The sequence below is a fragment of the Lepidochelys olivacea genome (assembly GCF_965140295.1).
Source record: "Lepidochelys olivacea isolate rLepOli2 genome assembly, chromosome: 9".
Classification (NCBI taxonomy): Eukaryota; Metazoa; Chordata; order Testudines; family Cheloniidae; genus Lepidochelys; species Lepidochelys olivacea.
Window position 1 is genome coordinate 49,060,827 of NC_140419.1, and position 23,628 is coordinate 49,084,454.

The 23,628-nt window shown below is 42.0% G+C and overlaps 1 protein-coding gene across 5 annotated transcripts in view; it reads left to right on the top strand.

The window, feature by feature from the left end:
* ARMC8 (armadillo repeat containing 8) overlaps nucleotides 1-23,628 on the top strand; it is a 181,132-nt gene that overhangs the window by 27,596 nt on the left and 129,908 nt on the right. The window contains exons 2-3 of one of the 5 annotated variants that reach the window (XM_084640233.1): nucleotides 15,936-16,139; nucleotides 16,553-16,625. The exons of 3 other annotated variants lie outside the window; for them this stretch is intronic. Coding sequence is in view for 1 of the 2 variants with exons in the window: in XM_084640229.1 (XP_084496355.1) it covers nucleotides 16,553-16,621 (69 nt within the window). In the remaining variant the exon portion in view is untranslated. The remainder of the gene's footprint in view (nucleotides 1-15,935; nucleotides 16,140-16,552; nucleotides 16,626-23,628) is intronic. One more of the 5 variants, XM_084640229.1, reaches the window with a different exon arrangement.

Below are 23,628 nucleotides of genomic sequence, written 5' to 3' on the forward strand. Positions count from 1 at the left end.
CAGAAATTAAAGGGATAAACTAAACAAAGCTTCTGTATACCAATAATATTAGGTCTTTTGTTAACTATTTCTTCAGAGAAGTGGGCATATTCTCTGATCCTCTTTGCATTAGTTGATTTCTAGATAATTGATCGTAATATGGTATGTTTATGTACTGTGTAAAAGGTTCAAGAAATTCTGATTTTGTTACATATTTGATAATCTAAAACATTTTATAAAGAGAGGCCATATTGTAAGGCATCTGCATAGGGATGCAGTGTTGAGATTAGGTGTGCAACCTTCATGTTTCTAGACTTTGAATGCTTGATTTCTCAACTGATTAGCATTAGTATTGTATGAAATTCCATTTTTTGGAAAAAATGAGCTGTACACTTTTCTGAAACTATGCCAACTTTGATCTCATTTTTCAACTTGAGGGCACTGATTCTCCCTGCAACTGTTTCTAACTCCAAGCCATCTTGCATCTTCCCAAATGCAGCTAACAACCTTCCACTTCAAGGTGCTTTTGAATTTAAATATCCATAACCTAAACCTTATTGACTATTTTCTTTGGAGTTTTTAGAGCTGGTAAGACATGCAGACAATGGTAGAACCACCATTTATATTTAAATTTGGCGAATGTGTCCTAAACTGGGGGAGGACCTTGAGAAGGACCAAGGCCTCTTGGGCTTTGCAGTAACCTGGTCCTAAATGTTGCTGTAAGGTTTCTGGATTCTGTGGCATCTTCATTTAAACAAAATACCAAAATAAATAAATAAAAATGCAGCTAGTTATGTAAAAATAAATATAATAATCTTCCTGTACCTTTGTTATATTAATTTCAGTTTATTTTACGCTCTCCTTATTTGTTTAACTTGGTTTGTCAAAGATGTTTCTACTGGCAAGGTGGAGGTCTTGGCAGCTGAACAGAGAAGAGCAATTGGGGGTTTTAGTCCCTAGGAAGAAGTGGGAAATTGTTTGCTTGCTATGATAAGCATCGGTGAATCTTATAATAATATAATATTACTTAATAAACCTCTAGGAGAGTACAGAGAATATCTGTTTCTCACTAGCCCCTGCTCTAAACTTCCAGCTCTAAGGGGAGTAGGTGGGGGAGAACACAATGTCTTTACTATTCCAAATTGTGGCTGGGGATAGGAGGCTGCAGAAAGGGGAGTGGATGAGAATGTTATAAGGATTGGGCAGCAATACTCAATAGACTTCCTCCTGTAACTGTGCTATTGTTGATCAGTTGTGTCACTGACTGGTGCTATAGGAAGCCACAGCTGGAACCTCCTGTCTCTAGAGGCTGTGCTGTCCTCTTCTCAGGCAAGAGGCTGCAGTTATGGTGTTTGCCCTCCAGCTGGCTCAGTTCCATCCCTGTCAGGCCCCTTCAACCTGCCTGGACAGCTCTGAGAGTTTGCAGAATTGGAGAAACATGGGCCAGAGTAGTAGACTCTTTCCCTTTCCCCCACTTAGAGGAGAGGTACTGGAGGGAGGAATGGGAGGAACAGTTGAGGGTGGGTGAGATAGGATGGAGGGGGTTAGCAGTGTGTGTATGTGTTAAATGCAGTTAGTTGGGATCCCTTTAGCTGGGTACTGAGCAAACTGCACATTTTAAAGGGACACCATGAACTTGAAATCTTATCAGTTTCAAAATGCATTTAAAAGTAGCTTCAGATACTGCGCCTGCTCTTGAGCTTCCCACCAGTTCTTGTAGTTTTGTTTTTAATGAAAACAATAAATTGTAAATCTGTTACTGTGTGAAAGACTTCTGGAAACTGACCATATAAGGGAAATATTGAATTTCACTATATATGAAGGGCAGTTGTCATAAACGACTCCATATTATTAAACGTGGAAAGAATTCAGCAAGAGACACAAGGATAGCTGTACAGTGTCCCTTCACTCCAGAAAGAGAGTATTCTGAAATTGGCTGGCAAGTCTCCACTGGTAATATCTACTGGGACCAATGATATGGTATCATGCAACTACACAGATTACTGAAAACTTCAAAAATCTGAGGAGGAAGCTGAAGAAGAGGCAAATCCAAATGATATTCTCAGAGATTCTTCTTGTCCCATGAGTGAGAAAAGGCAGAAAATCTTGTAGGTGTATCATTGGCTATGCAGTTGATCTGACAAATAGGGGCATAATCTTGGTGAGAGACTAGTTGGAGCAGCCAGGTGGATGTTAAACGATCACAAGGGGAAGGTGCTGCGGGCAGATGTGATACACATACATACAAACATATAAATAAAGACATTGTGAACATATAGAACGAAAGTGGCAAACAAGGTGGAAAGAATTTTTAATTGTTTACCAATGCAAGTATTCTGGGTAATAAAAAAGAGGTATTGGAAAATCTCATTGATGCAACATGCATTTTCCAAATATAAGACTCATTTTTGACCATACCTTCTTGAATATAAATACACAGCAACATGTATATTAACACAAAAACACTCCTTCCCTTTAAAACCTACCAAAGCAAGACACTCTACTGTACACACTTCTGTCCCTGGTGGGGAATGAGAGAACAAAGAACACATGACAGATGTTAGTCATGTTGCTTAATGCTTTACTGATAAACACACTGATAAGTGCGGTAAAAGAACCTATGGGGAACAGAATGAGAAGAAACTTGGTATAAATGGCATTACTGAAAGCTGGGGGTTTGATTTGCCTAATTAGAATGTTAGAGTAGCTGTTTAGGAAGGATAGAGTGGATAAAAGAGAGTGGTGCTCTACATTAAAGAAATCATTGTGTGTTTTAGCATTATCGATAACTCAGAACAGCAGAAACTAGGAGAGTATACTTGGAGGACCAGGGGTGTTACTGACCACTGAATGACATTACAGAACAGGATGAGTTGCTCCTTGAGTGTCTATCTGTAATATGTGGAAAGAAAAGCTATCATTGGGCACTTCAGTCTAGGGGAGACCTGTTGGAGGTACCTCATGCAGCCAGTAGTAAAACATCATTATCTTCTAAAAATTTATGATTTTCTCATACAAAAGGTCAACACAAGATAGAATTGATTACTGGACTGGAAGCTGGTGATTGCCTAGGGACCGGTGATCATGACCTGATTAAATTCACTGTGGGCAAACTGGACAGTCTCAACCAGTGTTTAAAAAAAAAAAGGGGGGGGGGAAGTGATCCTAATTGCCCCTTTATGCCAACTGCAAAAGGCACACTCCGCACAATCACAATATTTAGTGAATCACTGTCTTGTAAGGTATCCCGTAAAAGCTGGTGCTGTCTGGTCACCCTATTCATGACCAGCATGACAAGTGTGAAAAATTGGGATGGGGATGGTGTGTAATAGGCGCCTATATAAGGCAAAACAAGGCAAATAGGGACTGGCAAGGTTAAGACCGACAGGGTCTTGTGGAGTTTGCTGGTGAGGCGGACAGACTGCTGTGGCAGGGAGCTGACACACCGTTTAAGCTCCAGCAACACTCTCCCTTGTTGAGGCAGAGCGATCTCATGGTGGCTTATGGTTCCGTGTGCCCTGTGGAGAGCATCACATACACACACACCACACAAAGCTGAGGAAAATAGAGTGAAATTTATTGGGAGTTAATTTAGACAGAAAAATGTAGATGAAAAGTGGAAGTTGTTTAAGAAGAATTTATTGGATTGTGGCTTTTTGACAATCGTTAAAGACGACTCCTTTGGTTAAAAGTCAGTCATGCTTAAGAGAAGTGAAGAGAGCAATTAGAAAATTATATAAAAACAAAAGTTTAAAAAAAGGGGGGAGGTAGATAGGAATAAGTAGAAATTAGAAGTTATGAAGTACAGAAAATTGACCAGGGAAGCTGCTGAAGACACAGGGGGAAAATCCATGGCTGGTATGGTTAAGGACAAGGATTTTAAGTATATCTGGAAAAGAAATCCTGGCGATAATATAGGCTGGGGTGGGCAAACTACAGCCCAGGGGCCGTGTCCAGCCCTCCAGATGTTTTAGTCCGGCCCTCGAGCTCTCTCTGGGGCTTGCCCTGCTCTAGCCAGGGAGCAGGGTCAGTGGCTTGCCCAACTCCGCGTGGCTCCCGGAAGCAGCAGCATGTTCCCCCTCTGGCTCCTACGCGTAGGAGCAGCCAGGGGGCTCCACACACTGTCCCTGCCCCAAGCGCTGCCCCCGCAGCTCCCATTGGCCAGGAACCACGGCCAATGGGAGCTGCGGGGAAGCGCCTGCAGATAGGGCAGCGCACAGAGTCACTTGGCTGCGCCTCTGCTTAGGAGCCGGAGCAGGGACATACTGTTGCTTCTGGGAGCTGCTTGAGGTAAGCGCTGCCTGGAGCCTGCACCCCTGACACCCCTCCCGCATCCCAACCCCCTGCCCCAGCCCTGATCCCCCTCCCGCCCTCCAAACCCTTCAGTCCCAGCCTGGAGCACCCTCCTGAACCCCCAACCTCTCATCCCTAGCCCCACCCCAGAGCCTGCAGCTGGACCCTTCCCCCCCATCACCCCAACCCCTGCCCCAGTCCGGAGCCCCCTCTCGCACCCTGAACTCCTTATTTCTGGCCCCACCCTAGAGCCCGCACCCCCAGCCGGAGCCCTCACCCCCTCCTATACCCCAACCCCCAGTTTTGTGAGCATTCATGGCCCACCATACAATTTCCATACCCAGATGTGGCCTTCAGGCCAAAAAGTTTGCCAACCCCTGATAGAGGCCCATTACTAAGTGGAGATAGTAAAATTGTTGTTTGTTGATGCAGAAAAGGTAAGTTCAAGAGAAGTTTTTTTTTGTTGTTCTAATTTTGGAAAGTAGTAGTATGATAAACTCCTGTCACGTGAGGTTATCAAGTGCTTTCCAGGCCATCAGTAATTGAGGATGTTAAACTGTGTTGACTGGCATGAACTTATTTAATCAGCAGATCTGGATAGCTTGTACCCCAGAGTCCTGAGAGTTAATTTTTGATAAATATTGGAATACTGGGGAAATTCCAGAAGAGTGCTAATGTTGTGCCAGTATTCAAAAAGGACAATTGGGATGACCTGAATAATTATAATACAGTTAGCCTAACATCAATCCCTTGCAAAATAATGGAAAAATGAATCCCAGATCAGTAAAGAATTGAAAAATGGGAATATAATTAATGCTAATCTGCATAGTTTTATGGAAAATGGGTTTTATGAGGAAAAAAGTCATGTTTTTGTTTGACATTTAAAAATTTGGTTGATAAAGATAACTGCATAGATAGAATATGCTTAAACTTTTGTAATACATTTGACATTCTGATATAAATAAAGACATTACGTGGATTAAGGAATGGCTAAATGACCTCTCAAAAAGTAGTTATCATTAAAGAATCATCATAATCATCAAATGGAGGTCTCTGCACGGGTTTGGTTCTAGGCTATTCAACATTCTAATCAATGATCTCATCAGATTTGCAAATGACACAACTTTGGCAGAGTGGTAAAGAAAGATGAAGACAGCTGTCGTACAGAACTATTTAGATCACTGAGTAAGGTGGGCCCATTTAAATAAAATAGAGCCAAATGCAAGATAAGGAATGTAGGCCATTCCTACACAATGGGGGACTATTCTAGAAAGCAGTGACTCAAAAGGATATAGGGGTCATAGTGGTCAATGTGAGCTCTCAGTGGGATGGTGTGGCAAAAAGGAATAATGCTATCCTTGGATGTACAAAGAATGGAGTGGAGAATAGTAGAAAGGTGATTTTTACCTCTGTACATGGCACTGAGACCAGTACTAGAATACTAAGTCTAGTTCTGATGTCCACATTTCAAAAAGGGTATTGATAAATTGGAGAGAGTTCAGAAAAGAGCTACAAACTTAGTTGAGTGTTGGAAAAAAATGTGTTTTAGTGAAAGCCTTAGAGATCTTTTATTTGTTTAGTTTATTGAAAAGAAGATTGAGAAGTGGCTTGATTACAGTTTGTAATTATATTCACAGCGAGAAAATACCAGGTAATAAAGGGCATTTTAACCTAGTGGAGAAAGGCATAACAAGAACAAATAGCTGGATGTTAAAACTAGACGTTCAAATGAGAAATGAAGCACACATTTTTAAGTGAGGGTGATTTATCCATCAGAACAAACTCCCTAGGGAAGTGGTGAATTCTCCATCCCTGGAGATATCCAGATCAAGACTGGATGCCTTTCAGGAAAATACGTTTTACTCAAACACAAGTTATTTGACTTCCTACAGGAGTAACTGGGTATTCTTCTTTGAGTGGCTCTGCATATTCCCACTTCTGGGTACTGCGACACGTTGTGGTGGCTTACGTCAGAATCTTCTTCTAACAGTGTAAACTAGAGCATTCGTGCTCTCCCGTCCCCACCCCCGTCCTTCCCCCTAGTGACCCTAACTTTGTGAGGGAGAGGCTATGTAGGGGGCAGAGCACTCTCACTACCTCAGTTCTTTCCAGCTGTATGCCTGTGCAGATGTAGTTTGCTCTGGTGTCTTCAGAGTCAGTTTTTTTTTCTTTCTTAGAAATAGTCACTGTTAGCTCTTTCAATATACTTAGTGTTTTCCTGGTACTGGGTTATGTAGGAACTGAAGAAACGGAGGAAGCTACGCTTCAAGAAGTGTACTTCCTGCCCAGCTGTCGTCCTGGCATCTAGTGACTATGTGCAGTGCATCAAGAGGGGGAAGTGCCTACTGGATGTTCAGTTTGCTGGACTTTTACTCCCAGAGTCCACAAGGGTAGGATGTCTATTTTTCAGCTCTTCCTTCTGAAGGAAACTCTCGAGGCTATACCCTCTGGATCGAGTCAGGCCTTGCATTTTAGGTCTAAGAGGCAAGTCTCTGCCCCGTAGCTACCAGCACCATGTTACTGAAGGATTTCAAGAAGCTGAAAGGTCAGAGTCTGTTCCTGAGGCTCCCTCAGTCAAGCAACTGAAGCTATAGGTGTCTGAACTGAGGGCCAGGTGGCTGGATCTGACTGCCCTGAAGCCAGAAGAGAGGTTCAGAGTCAGTTTGGCCACGCACACCGGTGCTGTATCTACGAGCTGCAGGACCAGATTCAGGAAGATGGAATTGATCAGTGTGTCAGAATCTGGGCCCTCAGCACCTTAAGTTCCATCTGTTGCAGCTCTAAAGAAAGAGGCAAAGATAGAGACAAAACAGCTGCTGTTAGTGCTGCTGGTTCCCATGCATCAGAACTATTGGATACATCTGATTCTGACAAGGCTGGTACGTTTCTGAAGTGGAGATCCTTTCCACCCCTATCTCCAGTAACAAGAAATGATTCGTGTATAACATTGGATCCAATGTTGTCTACCTCTTTGGAGCTGTTGGTGGTCCTGGCAACATCCTGCGTTCCTGAAAGCTCTGTCACTGTGGCTGCCCAAGTTCTCCTTGCAGCTCCGGTTCATTCATCAGATCCAGGTGTGAACCACAGGGTTTCAAGGAGGCATATTTCCACGGTTCCAAGACCATCTTTTTCATCCTGTTTAGAAGAGGCCAGAAGCCTCTGTTTTTTCACAGGACTACCCCATCCATCCTTCCTTCTAGGACCCCTACAGGGTCCCCTCAAAGAGCTGGATCTCCGTACTTACCTCTGGATCCACTATTATTCCTGGTGACAGGTTTCAGAAGGGTAGCCGTGTTTTGTCTGTATCAGTAAAATAAATGGACACAGATCAGACATCAAGAATTGTAACATTCAAAAACCAGTAAGAGAACACTTCAATCTCCCTGGACACTCAATAACAGGCTTCAGAGTAACAGCCGTGTTAGTCTGTATTCGCTCACGAAAGCTTATGCTCAAATAAATTGGTTAGTCTCTAAGGTGCCACAAGTACTCCTTTTCTTTTTGCGAATAACAGGCTTAAAAGTCGCCATTCTTCAACAAAAGCAGACTTCAACGAGAAACTGTAGAACTGGAATTAATTTACAAACTTGACACCATCAGATTAGGCTTGAATAAAGACTGGGAGTGGCTGGGTCACTACAAAAACTAATTTTCCCTCTGATACTCGCACCTTCTTGTCAACTGTTGGGAATGGACCACATCTACCCTAATTGAACTGGCCTCGTTAGCACTGACCCCCGACTTGGTAAGGCAACTCCTGTCTTTTCATGTGCTGTATTTTTATACCTGCTACTGTATTTACCTCTCCATGTATCTGATGAAGTGGGTTATGTCCCATGAAAGCTTATGCCCAAATAAATTTGTTAGTCTTTAAGGTGCCACAAGGACTCATTGTTGTTATTATTCCTGGTGCATTCTGTCTCATCCAGACCCAGATTCTTACTAGGAGAAAGATAGAGGAAGAATGCAGAGACCTGTTGCTCTGTTCGTACCAGCCTATGCTCTGCATCCTGTAGGCATGTTCTTAAACTACAGTTACTGGGGAGACTGGCAATCCCCTGGAGCCTGTGGCCTTACTGGAGGCCACCTTAGGAATTTTTCAGTTATCCTCTGTGTGGCTGGAGAGGTAATGTCAGATCCTTTATACAGGAAACAATCCAGCGATCCCACAGATACAACTCCTATGGATCTGTCAGCAATACAGATAACTGTGCCTGAAATGCTGTCTGAGGAAGAAGTTATCTCCTGCTCAAAAAGAGGAGCTGTTTGGAAATAGACTATGAATCCGATTTATCAGTGGATGAATAAGTGGGGCTGTCTCCAGCCTCCTCTCCTTCTGTGGACGCTACTAAGTTCCACTGTTTGGTGGATCATATTGTTGATATATTGTATAGTCAATTACTTGACCACACTTTGGTTTAATATAGTCAAGGGACCAAAAAATCCATGTCAGTCAGATTTATTGCTATAATCCAATAATACTGGAAAAAGGTTCTGTATGATACCAGTCTCTGGGAAGCCATCTCGTGCAGCATTGTTACATTACCTTACACAGAAGTTGTGCTCCCAAAATTACATCCCTAATACCATCTTTTATCCCCTATCTGTTTACCACTAAACGGTGGTATGTATATCATCTGAAACTAGATTTAACCGATCAGCTTTCTACCTTGTTTTTCAGGTACCATGATGCATGTGCTCAAAACAAAGAGAGACATTCCAGGTACCAAAGGGCATGACAGCATCTCTGAGGTCTGTACTAGGGTCGAACAATCGTGTCATGGCCTCTTTCTTTGGGACACTTCAGTACTGGCCTCAGAGAGTAACTCCCTTCCTGTTATGATAAAGCACTCATCTGTCTTGCTGGTCTTGACTTAAGCCAAAACTTTCTTCAGTGAATGCAAGGGGATACTTAGCATAAGTGGGCAGGGTTATATAAAAAGCATAGGCCAATTTAAGCTATATTACTGCTATTATGTTACTATTATGTGCTTAATCCATACTGACGTGTGGTGTGGATAATATGTTTATCTAATGTAATATATATCTATATCTAAATATGCTAGCCTAGTGTATATTAGTCAACAGTATGGTGTCCACTTTTAATCTTCTTTCAGTGCCTGTGAAAGATACTTTTCACATGGTGTTTGATATCCTTGGTGCTACTTACAGTAGAATATCCTAACTACTTTTCGATAATTTTGCTACAGACAGCTGAATTTGTGTGAGTGATGTCTGCCTCTTCTGAGAAAGACGACAAGTTGCATCAGATGCCCTCTGAGGGTTTTCCTTCTTTCATATCCACCCTATTCCTAATTCAATTGTGGAGGCTACTGCCAGTAACAGGGAAATATCTGAACAATCATACTCCATCCTAACTGATAAAAATGAGAAGAGGCCTGATTCGTTGGAGAGGAAGGTGTTCTCTTCATTGTCCCTCAGTGTTGTATGGCAAATTATCAGGCAGTTATGGCCTGCTACCAATTCCATTTATGGGAAAAGATGACATTATTTTTACAGGATTTACTTGACCAAAGGAGATTGGTGAATCCCATATTAATGGAAGGCCAAAATGTAGCCTAGTGTTCCCTTAGGGCCTTTTTTGAGACTTCGGACTCTGCTGTCAGAATGTTGGTATCTGCTCTGAGCATCAGGAGGCATGCCTGGTTTGTTCTTCCTCCCTAGCTCTAGACACAAAAATTAAGTTAAAGGACCTTCCCTTTGAAGGGGAGGGTCTTTTCAGTGTGAAGACAGACAAGTTACTGGAAATATTAAAGGAAGTGAAATGGATAGCCACTGTTTGGGTTTGATTTCCTCTGCTAGGAGACCCTCTATTTTTCTGGTATCAGAGACAGCCCTACCTCCCAGTCTTGGTCTTACTTTTAATCAGGTTAGAGACTTCAACAATACCAGCAGCCTACATCCTTCTAGAGTCGTCATAGTAAGAGGCTTTTCAGACTGAGATCTAAGTCTAAAGAACCTGCATCCTTAGCAGCATCTTAGCCATGGAAAACAAGCCTCAGTTTTGATAAGGTAATTGGCTCATTCCCAGCTCTCAATGAGCTCCAGCCTGCCCTTCTTTGCAGAGGGGCTAGCTCACTTTATCAACACATGAAGATTAATTATGTCACATCAGTGGGTTCTAAAGATTGTAGAAAGGGGCTATGCCATACAATTTGAAAGATTATCTCCCACACAATCTCCTCTATCCTTCTCTCTCCAGCAGTCCCTCTCATGATGGTATTCTTCTTGCAGAAGTAGAAAAATTGCTTCTAATAGGAGTGGTTGTGAGGATCCTCGAATACCCAAGAATCATAGCTTTTATTCTCATTGCTTTCTGGTGCAGGAGGAGGACAGGGGACTTTGTCTGATTCTAGACTTATCGGAATTGAACAAGTACATTTGGAAGTTCCATTTCCACATGTTGACTTTGACCTCCATAATCCCTTAGTTGTTGCTCATGGATTAGTTCGTGACTCTCTATTTAAGTGATGCATTTTTCATGTATTGATTCATCACATCCATCACAAGTACCTCTGTTTTTAGTGGCCAGATGGCATTTCCGGTTCAAGATGCTTCCATTTGGTCTCTCCATTGTGCCCAGAGTTTTCACAAAATGCCTCTTTGTGGAAGCCTCTCATTTGAGAAATCAGAGTATTTTTGTTTACCTTTATTTGGATGATTGGTTACTAATGCCTGCTGTCTTTGAGGAATTGTTAAGCCATATTGTTTTTACATCCAGATCTCTGGCACCTTCTGAACTGCCCAAAGTCAATTCTCTGTCCTACTCAGAGGATTTCCTTTATAGGCTCCATACTGTACTCTGTGAAAGGGAGAACTTTTCTATCAGAGGACTAATTTCTCAAAATGAGCTAGTTTCTATTTAAAATTCAACATTGTTGCTGCTCAGAGTAAAACCCTTTTTGGGTCTTATGGCAGCCACTACTTAACATGACTCCATTTGCTCGACTAAGAATGAGAAATATGCAGCACTGGATATGTCGGGTCTATGCACCAAGTCAGGACAGCCTCCATACGTTGATCACCATACCTCAGATCATCGTAGCCTCCCTAAAACGGTGGTCAGTCAGAACGAATTTGTTTAGAGGTATGTGCAGTTCAGTCCCCCAGACCTATCACCAATGGTGATGTCAGATGCATCAAGCAAGGGCTGGGGAGCCCTTCTGAATCAGTTGACAGTTCAAAGGCAGTAGTCTTAGCAGGAGACAGCCCTGCATATCAGTGTGTTGGAATGAGAGCAGTTTGGTTAGCGCTCGAATCATTTCTTCCTCTCCTACAAGGGAGAGTGGTGCAAGTGGTGACACACTACCAATATATTGTCTATTACATCAACAAGCAGGGTAGAGGGTGATTACTCCACTTTCCTGTGTGCACAGGCTATCAGTCTATGGGATTGGTGTATCCTTCATGATGATTATCCTGTGGCCCTGCATCTGACAGGGAAAACAATGTAGTTGGAGACTGTCTCAGCAGAGACTGCTCTCAGATGCACGAATGGTCCCTAAAGGATTAATTGATTCAGACCATAGCCTCCAGCTGGGTTGACCAGAGGTGGACATGTTTGCAGCAAGGTCCAACAAAAATTGTTCTCTTCTGTTCCAGTGTTGGGAGGGACTGTCTGTCTCTATCAGATACTTTCCTTCTACACTGGGGAAAGGGCTGGATGTATGCCTTTTCTCCCTTTCCATTCATCCAGGAGCTACACCAGGACAAGATGATTCTCGTTGTCCCGGATTGGCCATGTCAACAGCAGTTTACCGGTCTTCTGCAACTATCTGGCAGAATCTTTATGCATCTTCCTCTGTCTCCAGACTTCTTGTCTCAGCAGGAGGGCAAAATCTGGACCCAAGGTCTCTTCACTTGATGGAGTGGGTGATAGGACGTTAGGTTTGTCTGGTCTTGAGTAGTCATGTTCTTCCCCTGTGCGGGGTGTACTAGTTATCTCCAGAAAACAGTCCACTAGAAGCTGTTACCATTTAAAGTGGACCAGATTTCAATCAATGGATGAAGGGAAAACCTGATTCTCCTATATCTGCTTCCATTCCTTGTGCTCTGGGATACTTAACTCTTGAGACTTTAAGTATATTTTCCAACTCATCATTAAAAGTTCATTTGGCAGCTCTCTCAGTATATTATACTTTAACTGATGGAAGATCGCTGTTTTGTTCATTGTTCAGTCAAATGTTTATCAAATGTATATTCCCCTTTTAGAGATCCTGTCCCTTCCTGGATCTCAATTTGGTGTTGGCCAGGTGGGTAAAATTGCTTGTTGAACTGGCTGAGTGTTTTACCGTTCATCAAGATGGATTTCATTTTCAGCATTATGTCAATCAGGAGAGTGAATGAATGGAATGTTTTTGTGGTTGATTTGTCTTTCACTTCTTTTTGTAAAGACAAGGTAGTTCTCAGGTTCTGATCCCAGGTTCTTACCTATGGCGGTGACTGATTTTCACATGGAGCAGACAGTGAATTTGCCAGTTTTCTTCCCTCACTTTAATAAGGGGGAATCTGGTCTGGATGGCAGAAGGACACCCGTTTACTATTTAGATAGAACTTGGGAACTTTTGTAAATTGTCGACACTGTTTGTGTGTCTCACTAAAAATTGAGTGGATTATATGGTTTCTTCCCAGACTGCATTTTGATGGATTAAACAATATATTGCTGAATGTTACATGCTAGCAAAAGTTCCTGTACCTGCTTTGGTTCAACCATATTCTAGTTGAGCTTGTGGCTACTTCCTTTGATTGTCTTAGGCATGTACCAATTGCTGAAATTTGCAGAGCTGCAACTTGGACTTCAGTGCACATTTTCACTAAAGCACAGTGGTTTGGACCTGGCCTCTCAGACAGATGATGGTTTTGGTAAAGTGGTGCTGCATCCCCTATTCAATTAGGACTCTGTTCCTGCCTTCAGGTCAGTTTTCAGCACTGCTTAGCAGGCTATCCTGTAAGTGGAACTATGCAGAGCCATTCGAAGAAGTGAAGGTATCTTTCTTGTAACTAACAAATTTATTTGAGCATAAGCTTTCGTGAGCTACAGCTCACTACAGTGCCACAAGTACTCCTTTTCTTTTTGAGAATACAGACTAACACAGCTGCTACTCTGAAACCTTTCTTGTAACTGCGTTTCTTCAAGATGGCTCTGCATACATACACTTTCCACCTGCCTTCCTCTGTCCGGGTCTTTGTTCGGTGTATCTGGCTTTGCAGTGGAAGGAACTGAGGTGGGAAGGGTCCTCTCTATAGTCTTAGTGAAATTTAGGGGAGGGGTGGGGGATGCGAGAGTGAGTTAGCTAACATTGCTATAAGACTGTTCTGCAGCAAGGCACCACAAAGTGGCTCATTAGCCAGAGGTGTGACTAAGAGCCAACTTGAAGAACTTCAATTTAAACCTCATAAATTCTTTGGCCTATGTTGGGAGGTCAGTCTAGGTGATTTAATGGTCCCTTCTGGCCTTAAATATTTTTTTAACTTGACAAACAATTTGCAGAATTATAGCCTCCCCTACTATACAGTTATGGGACTGCAGTGATGGGAAGCTCTGCTAGATAACATGGAATTTGCTATTGAATTAGTCACGTTATGTGCAGCTTTTCTTCTGTGTAACAGATTTTGAATTTATATTTATTGCTTTAACAACTAGAAGACAAAACCAGAAAAAAGTCTAATCTACCTCACTGTTGAGAAAAGCAAGAGGGAAATTTAACAAACCCGTATATAAATGGGAGAAAGCTATGATTTAGGAAATTTCTTTTTACTCTTAATATAAGAGGTGGATTTTTAGGGTCCCCAGAACCCAGGAAATTAGTGTCAGTACCTATAAAGAAGATTAGCATATGTCTGGCTATGTTCTGTTGGCTGCTCCCGGCCTTTCAACCATCGTGGGAACTTTCTGAAGATGATCTGTGTATTGCATGTCGTTGCAGGAAGGGTTTTTCTCTAAAAATACTTGATCACACTAGAAATCCCTTTTTCTTCACAGGCTTTTCTTTTGTGTGTCAAAGATTCAGTTGGTGTCCCTCAATTAATTCCCTGTGATTCAGTGAATTCTCTGACTTCGTTATGCTTTTGGGTAATTGTCTGCAAAAACCCAGTAGAACATGTAATTGGATTTGTTTGTATAACTCTTATGCAGAAATATTGCTCCATGACCTTTTACGATTGAGAGAGAGAATATTTTTCCTCACCTTGGAAAAATCTGTGACTGCTGAAAGTTTATGTCACCCTACATTCCTTATTTTGCTGTTTTAAAAAGTAGTGCTGATTAGTGATACCTAAATATAGTAGAGGATGAGTTAAGTGCACAGGTTCCAACTCTTAACAGGGCTTATATGGCATCAAGAAGTTCATATAATACTTTCAAAACTAACTGCTTGGCCTTTCTCGCTCTTAAAATTGCATCCAGATGTGGCTCTCTAAACATGGCAGTGGCTTCACATGCTGATGTCTGAGGAGTGAAGAGGATGTGTTAAATCAGATGATGGTAGTGATTTTGGCTGTTGTCCCATCCGTGAAGATCATGTCGTTGAACTTCATGTTGCTTTCAAGCCATTGTAGGGCTTTGTTTGTTGCAACTGTTAGTACTTACTGACCACCTGAAACAAAGCGCAATGCGTATTAAAAGAATATTCATTCTGTTACAGTTTTTACATTATTATATTGTACATCATACTTTTTCATACATTTAATTTTAGTACGTGTGCTTTATTTTATTACATTCAACGTCACTGTGTCTTTCTGTAGCGCCAGTTCACATTTCTGGGGGTTATGCCCACCTCAAACTTCCTCTGTATGTTCATTGATCTTAGGTGAAGCTCACAATCCTCTTTGAAATCACTTCTCTTTTTGAATATCACTTCAAGATAAAGAAAAAGGACAAAACTAGATGCAAACTGCCTTGATATAATACCATTTCTCTGTATTCACCATATGCATTTCCTTGGAGATCTCCTCTTATCCGTTGCACGAAGGTCCAGTGACAAATATCTCAAAGGACTGGAACAAGAAATTTGGATGCCTATCCCAGCAAGTAGTGTGTTCCTCTGTGTAGCATCTCCTAGAGAATAATGCTAAACTTTCAACTAATCTTGACCAAGTTACAACTGATAAAATTCCTCATCTTTTCATGAAATTTGGTATACAGCTCTATTTAAGTAATCTTTTAAACAGCTTGTGAGCCAAGAGCCACCAATTAGTGGTCAAGCCTTGCTACTCCCAATCGTTCCAACAGTGTTATAAGGCTGCTTGACTCACAGGTGGGGGACAAAGTCAGTTTCTTGGCAGTACCAGCTGGTATTCCATCGTGAACTAACTGCAGCATGTCAAGATGGAGCAGTGACAGATCATCCGATGAGACATGAAGGCTCTTCAGTTCCTTAGCAAAGACAGCATAATCATGAAATTTATGGAAACAAGACATCGGAAGGGTGATGTTGAGGAAGGTGCCAAAGTAATACTTCACCAGAAATGTCCCAGAGATGACAGGCAGTGATTTGAAGTAAAAGTTCTCAAGATAGGAGGTACTGTAATTTGAACCACTATTCTCTGTGTTGTGTTCCGCATGCTTGCTTCTGGAGCATGATGGAATACTACAAATGTTCCACCATTTATTAACAACTAAGTTTCACCATTTCTCTTCCTAGATTTCCTCTTCTTTCAAGAGCATTGGAGATGTTGTGATGACTTTGAGATGGGACAAAAAAGTCAAAAGAAAGCAAAGTAAAATGAAAATATAGCTGAGAGAATAGAACAAAATCAGGGCCATTGTTGGAAACCCAGTCCAGGAAATCTTGGAGTGCTGGAAGAGGAGAAAATGTATCATGAGCACAGGGGATGGAAGTCTGAGGGTAAGACCTGGATATTGGCCTTAGTACAGTTACAATGTATATTTCCTCATGTAGTCTCATTGCTTTAGCTAATTTCTTGATGTTGATCTATTTTGAGACCAGAACATTGTTGCAGTTTTAGTTGTATACAGATTAAAATTGCCTCATTCAAGTCTGTGTTTGTTGGGTGGGTTTAATCAGGTCCAAGAACGCTCCTCACAAGTTGTAAAAGTGAAGGAAAATGTGAGCTATTCGTCTGCCTTGCTGAGTTGCCCTGTCCATCAACTAACCTGTACTTTGTACAGCAATTGTGTTGTCTTGTATTTTTGTGTCCTCATTCTGTAGCATACTGCAGAATTCTCCTTGCTGAATCTCTGTCAGCTCTCTAGAAACTACTGTGTGTCAATAATTGTCCTTATTCACATGTTTTTCAGGCATGGAAGTTCCTGGAATACATCAAGAACGCCATCCTCGACCTTGAAAGGCTTAAGCTACCATCCTATGTAGGTGTGTTTGATTTCCTGAACACCATCACTGGTGCTCATCAGTATACTGCCCATGGAGGTGCAGAGATAAACCTGAGAAAATCAGATTCTACCTGCCCATTTGGGGAAAGAGCTCAAGAAACTAAGTAGGAAATTGAAACAATTGAGTTCAAAGCGCAGGCATGGACTCAGGAATGGTAGCCAGGGGAGATTACATTGCAAGAATTTACTGTTAGGCTTCCTGCCTTTCTTATTTTGCAGTGATGGACTTGCCAGGGATATTGCAGACTGAAGATTGAGTGAACAAGGACATCAGCATCTTCAGTGGATTCTCCTAGATGTCTGCTCTATTAGTGCCTGCGCACAGCATTCTTCTTCTGTGGCTGCTGAAACTTTTCTGCCCTACATGTATTCTCATCCCCAGTTTTTGATGATTAGCTGGAGTTCACTAGTGTAGGGCTGAATGTTATTGTTTTGGAAGTCACAAAAAAACACACAAGATCTTCAGAAACAGCACTGCTGAAGCCTACTGCAAATGGCCAAGGAAAGCCAGCGTGCAATCGGTCAATGGAAAATCTCTACTATTTGAGAACTTTGTGGGTTGAAGTGGAGCAGAAGGAAAATTATTTTCAGGCTTAAACAATTACTAGTATTTTTAGTTACAGTTAAAATCAGTGAGGGTGGAACATTTTCAGCATTCCATCATCAAATCTTAAAAAATACCCCAAAAACCAAAAAAGCCCACTGCAGCACATAGTAATTGCTTTCCTTTTGAATTGAAAAAAAGTTATTTTTGTTGATTGTGTTACTTTAATAGAACTTTAAGATCTTATAATCTTTAAAGGGGTCTTTGCAAAGACAGGTTGGAGATAAACTTGAGTTTTAACTCTTTGATTCCACCTCAACTGGTTACTTTTCAGTGAGATGGTAGAATGTTTGTTTAGTATCCTGTTGGTTCTTAAGGGAAAGGTGGAAGTTCTTGGAATAGAGAGAAGGAAAGGTGCTATATGATCTCAAAAGCATGAGATTCTGAAGCTGTTCACTGAGAGGAAGTGCTCAGCACCTGATAATTTTTTAGAGGAGATATGGAAAAGCTTGCCATCCTCTTGCTGCCACCCACAGTTCTAGTGATCATAGTGCTACTTGGGTCAACTATTGTTCGTGAACCCTTGTGATGTCAGTCAGACCTTGGCACAGATAAGATTGTATTCTTGAAATCCCTCTAAAGTTAAAGAAATACATAGCTACGTAAGTGAATGAATCAAATGCTTTTACTGAATGTAACCTTTTCTAGCAGTATTGTAACAGGTAAACTCCAATAGCTACAATCCGCTTCTGAGGAGAGTGGAGTTTCACATTGTTTGAATTGGATCTCTTTATTGCCTTCATTCATTTCTGTAAACCTGTTCCCCAAAACCATGTTCACCTTTGCTCTAACATTCTTAGACAGTCCCATGTTTATGTCTCTTGACCCATCACAGTTCACTTTGCTAACCCAAGATTTGTACCGTTGGTCTCCACTAAAACAAATTCTGCTAGTCTTATGGAGAAACTGAGGGAGAGTTTGACAATTTCATTCTCTTTACTGGTCTGATAGATAAGAGCATTAAGACTATCTGTGGCCCATCAGCAGTAGGTCTCCTGCATACAAGGCCTACCCTCTGAATATTAATATTCCTGTGGTCTGATCCTTCTCCACCTGTGTGTATTAATTGTTCTTCTCTGAAAAATGATTATTTAAAAATGGCATTATAGGATACTATATTCATTATTTTTTTTTCATTTATTCCTTCTCTACCATCTCGAAAAATCTAAATCTTACCTGAACAGCAAACCCACCCTGGACTTCTGCATTACAACTGAAGACTAATGGGGTTGTACTAGTGTAAATGAGGGCATAATCTAGCCACTGAAATATTTATTACTGATGATACATGAGAGAGAGAGCGAACCCAGCTCCTCTTTCAGATGCCAGGTTGAATTTGCTGTGTTAGCTGTTTGAGAGGGAGAGGGGGAATCTCTTATTTGTAAGCTGAGCAAACTTGGAATGGAAATCATTGAGAAATGTGGAACCCCACATTAACCCTTTAAGTCACTTTTTGAGTGGAACTGCAGTTTAAACCTTTCAGAACACTAGGTAATTTTTTGTATGATATAAGGGAGAGTATATTCCATCTGTCCACTGGAAGAGTAGAAACAAATATATCTCTTCGAATATCAGGTCTTCTCAGTGCATTAGTGTGTGTTACTCCTGAGGGAATTCTGCTGACCCCTAGCCTTTCTCATTGTCAGGCACATCTTCCCCTGTCCCCATATGTTCCTGCACCCCCATGTGTCCTTGCACCCCTGGTCCACATGTCCCTCTCAGACACCCACTCCCCTCCTCTCTATGTGGCCCTGCACCCCCTTCCCTTGTCCCTGTGTGGATCTGTACCTGCTCGCCACCCTATGTCCCTGTACCCCCTCCCCTTTTCCCCACGTGTCTGTGCCCCCACTCAGACAGCCTCGGTCCCTATGTAGCTCTGCACCCCCTCCCCCATCACCAAGTGGCCCTGCCCCTCCACTCCCATTCAGCCCTTGGCCCAGTCTGTCCTCCCACACTAGCCCTTATGAGCCCCTGTCTGATCCCCCAGCATCCCATGCTGGCTGTCTCCCTATAGCCTCTCTCTCCTGAACTGGCTTGACAGGCACTTCCCTAGCTGGCTGGGAGCTGTTGCTTTGTTCTATTGCCACAGTGCCCTCTGGTGGGCAAACAGCGGAACTGCACCAACATTTCAGCAGAAGCTTTTTTTTGCGCAAAAAAATTGAAAATACGTATGGCTCATTAATTATGCACGCACACAGTAGTGCAGAATTCCCACAGGAGTAGATTTTACTACTGAAAGGGAGAAATAGATAAAACTAGAGTCACAGGGTATTCAGTGGAATAATATTGTTGTTAGTATTTGGCATTGTGATTCCCGTCTTCCCCAACTTCTTCTGAGAATTAAAAATGCTGCATAGCATTTCTGATTAGTGAGACATATGTCAAATGATACAGTAGGTGACTTTGGGAAATGTATGTGAAGTGTAGGGAAATTTGCTATAGAACACAGCACCCAGCCTCACTAGATAATTGAACTATAAGAATGTCTTGAGCTTAGAATTTAGTTTTAATCTTCGTGCCAGTGAGTGAGCTGCCTGGGATGATAGCATATGTACGTATGTGTTCGTTCTAAATTCAGAACATCTCAGTGTCTAAAACAAGGAAGTTGGGGCATCTTGAGGACCATGTGGTGGAATCTGCAGAGATTTTAACTGTCCCCACTTTACAGCAGAGTATTAAATAATTAACCAATAAAGAAGATAACTACTTGGACCAAACTTTAAGTAAACTAATTGAATAGTTGTCATGCCTTGGAGGTTTATTAGATAGAGGAGGTATGTGCCTTATTTTTGTGTGATATGGTGTTTTAAGAGTTCCCATCTCTATTCAGACTGGAAGAAAGGCCCAAATTCTCAAGGAATTGGGCTATGAGTGGTTGGGAATCATATTTTAAAAAATGTTTCAGTTTATAGGCAGTCTAGGACCCTGCTCCTGCAGATGTGCACTGTACTTTAAGCACATGCATAGTCCCATTGAAGTCACGAGACAATACAGTAGTCAATGGTTAAATGTATTGTTCTATATAGTAAAGAGGGGCTTAAAAATAGAAAGAAAATAATAGATATCTAGAAAATTGAGTTAAACTGAAAATAAGAAGTAGGCAGATGTAAAATTGACAAAGCAGGGGAACAATAACAGCCTCTTTAGAAGAGATCTCTGTGGGTAGTTGTCTGATTGCACGTCTTCCTGAATATCTGAAGTGTGGGGTGCTGCAGGGTGCCATTTGGTTACTCTTTTGTTCAATTTGTATATGGGGCTGTTGGGAGGACTAGTAAAGAGCCATGAGGTGTGCTGTTTTCAACATCCTGATCATACCCAACTTAGTTGATACAGTTCAGCTCCTCAGCCAATGTCTAGCTGAGATTAGGACATGCATGAGAGTGAACTGGCAGAGGCTCAACCCAAATAAGAGGGGAGCAGTGGGGGAAGTAGCTGTGGGAGATGGTAGAAGTAATATCAGTCCCTTTGACTGAGGGAGTGCATCTGCCATTAGTCACTAGGGTTTGGAATTTAGGAGTGATTTTTAGACCCCCTACTACTTTTTGACCATCATATTACAGCAGAAGCCCAGTCAGCTTCGTACCAGCTGCATCCAGAGAGGAGGCAGTGACCTTTCTTTTTGTATGTGGGCATTGCCACTATTATCCATATCTTTGTCACCTCAAGATTAGACTGTTGCAATGTGCTGTACATGGAGCTATTCTTTAAAACCATTCAGAAACTGAAGCTGGTGCAGATAGAGGTGGCTCACTTACTGAATGGGGCTTCTCATAGGGAACGTATGACCCCAGCACCCTGGGTTTGACACTGGCTGCCAGTTGATCTCTGAGTAGAGTTTAAGATGTTCACTAAGATCTGTAAAGTTCTAACTGGCCTGGGATCACCTCTCTCCCTGTGCCAAGCTGCCACAGCTGTGGTCAGCAGAGGCGCTTGAGCTGAATCTCCCTTGTTATAAAAGAGAAGGGGCAGCTGGTAGGCTGTTCTCTGTGAGGGATCTGAGATATTGGAATTTGTTTGCTGCCTCGTTCAAAAATAGCCTGAATTTGGTGACCTGGCATGCTGAAAGAGACATCTGTTTGAAAGGGTTTTGGGTAAAGGCTCAGAGTATGCTTTCCACAATGATAAAGTGATGGAAAGGAGTTACTGTAGGTGGCTGGCTGAACGGATCATTTGATGCTGCTGAGATGTAACTGAAGATTAATGGTGTGTTAGTGCAGGGGTTCTCACAACACATTTTTTGGTGGCCTCAGAGTGCAGCCACCAACTTTTGATGGTGGCTGTGCTGACAATTTTTCCTAAAATACTTAATTAACTTTAGGAGAAACAAATATGCACATATACATGTCCAAATCATTGTAATTTATTTATGTAGGGGTTTTTTTAGACTCAGTAATAAAAGTAATGTACAGTATGTCTATTCTTTACTGGACCTAAACAGAATAGAAACACAAATAAGGTGCTTTGTATGTTCTTCTGTTTTTTGTTGTTTGTTTTGCTTTTTTGATTTTTTTTTTAAATTGCTAGCTAGTAAGTCTGCTGCTGTGAAAAGTGATATTTGTGTGTTTAATATCACTTTTCACAGAAGACTTACTCAGCCTCAGCAAGCCCTGGGGCAAATTAAGCCCTGGATAGGGAGGTGGACAGGGAGGCCGCAGGGCTCAGGGATAATGGCATGAATGGTGAGCCTGGACCCAGAGCCCAAAGACCTGTGGCTGAAGCGCCCCCCCCCTTCCCCTCCCATAGAAAGGTGGGGAATTCACTAGCTGTCTGTACCTCCAGTGTTTGTGTCTCCACAGGGGGACAGGGCCCAACCCCTGCTGGTGGCCCTGGGGGAGGGGCCACTGCTCCCCCCCTCACCCCCCCAATCACAGCCCAGGAGGCTGTGGCTGCAAGAAAAGCCCCTGCTGACAGCATTTGAGAAACACTGTGTTAGCGTGCCTAGAGCCCTGGATAGGTATCTTTTTAGTTATTATGTAAATGAAAATAAATAAGAAGATCTTGCTTGGTGCAGTGGTGTGGCCAAATAAAAGAAAATGACTAGGACTACCTTGTGACCTGGTGGTGATCCCAGGCTGCTGTTGGCAGTCTATGCAAATTAGAGCAGCCTAATGGCTGCTGTAACTCAAGCTAGAAGACTGGAATGGCACAGAGTGGCTCCAAGGCTTTTTCAGAGATTTGGGTGTGAGTCTGTCAGTATTTCAGAGTAGTATTTCAATTGGATCTCATAATGCACGGGGGGAAATCCCTCGTTGAAAACTGAGGTGTGCCAGTTGTATACACACAATGCTAAAATTGTTTATTTTCCATCTTATATTGAAGATTTGTGCAGTCTTGAGAGTTTGATATTTTGTTGGTGTTTTATATCTAAGCTCAAATTCCTGGAAGCTAAAGTGTCATCATTATTTATTATGTATTATCTCATATGGGGAAAACCCAGGAGAAGTGGTGAATGGGGAGAGTGGTTTTCATTTTTAACATAGATTTTAAGAGGTTATTTGCCTTTTTTGTATTCTTTTCTGTAGCCATCAATGGACGTTTATAAAGTAAGCCCATTAAAATTTTAGATTTTGAATGATATAAAAAAGCAGATGCCAAATGGGAAGCTGTGGAAAAAGTTTGGTGTATTGTATTTTTGTAGCTCACCAATACAGTTTAAATTCTAAGAGAATGTGCCATCCTCTGTGTAATGAGGGAACCAGAATTTCTCCCCTTTTTTTCTTCTATTGACTGTGCTGCTATAGAAATGAAGTACTAATTTCGTCTTTTTAAAGGAAAAAAGGCATGAATTGAACATGGGGCCATCTGAATAGGAACGGGAATTAGAATAACATGTTAATCTTAAGGTATGTCTACATTTGGAGCCAGAGGTGTGATTCCCAATTTAAATAGACATATTTGCACTAGAGATCATTGAGCTAGTGGGCTAAAAATAGTAGTGCAGTGTGGTAGCATGGGCTAGCTACCTCAAATATATACCTGCCCAGACTCTGTGGGCATGTGCTTGGGATGGCTAGCCAGTGCCACTGCTTGCCACTGTCTATGCTACACTGAGTATACTAGCACTTCTAGCGCATTAACTCGAAAGCAAGCATGGGTATGTCTGCAGGAGCTAGGAATCACACCCCCAGCTCCAAGCATAGACATAGACTTATGGAATGGCTGGTGAACTAGAGCACCTCCCAGGCTGATCTAATTTATGTAGAAAAGCATACTGGCACCGAGATGGCTCCATCTTTGGGTACTCTAAGCTACCTTTGCATAAACTGCACCCTACACAAGTTTCATTGAGCTTTGTCCAAAGTCATGTTCTGATTGGCTAGTTCTGTCTGTTGACTATACTTTAGCTGTGCACAGCAGTGGCATGATCACTGAAACAAAC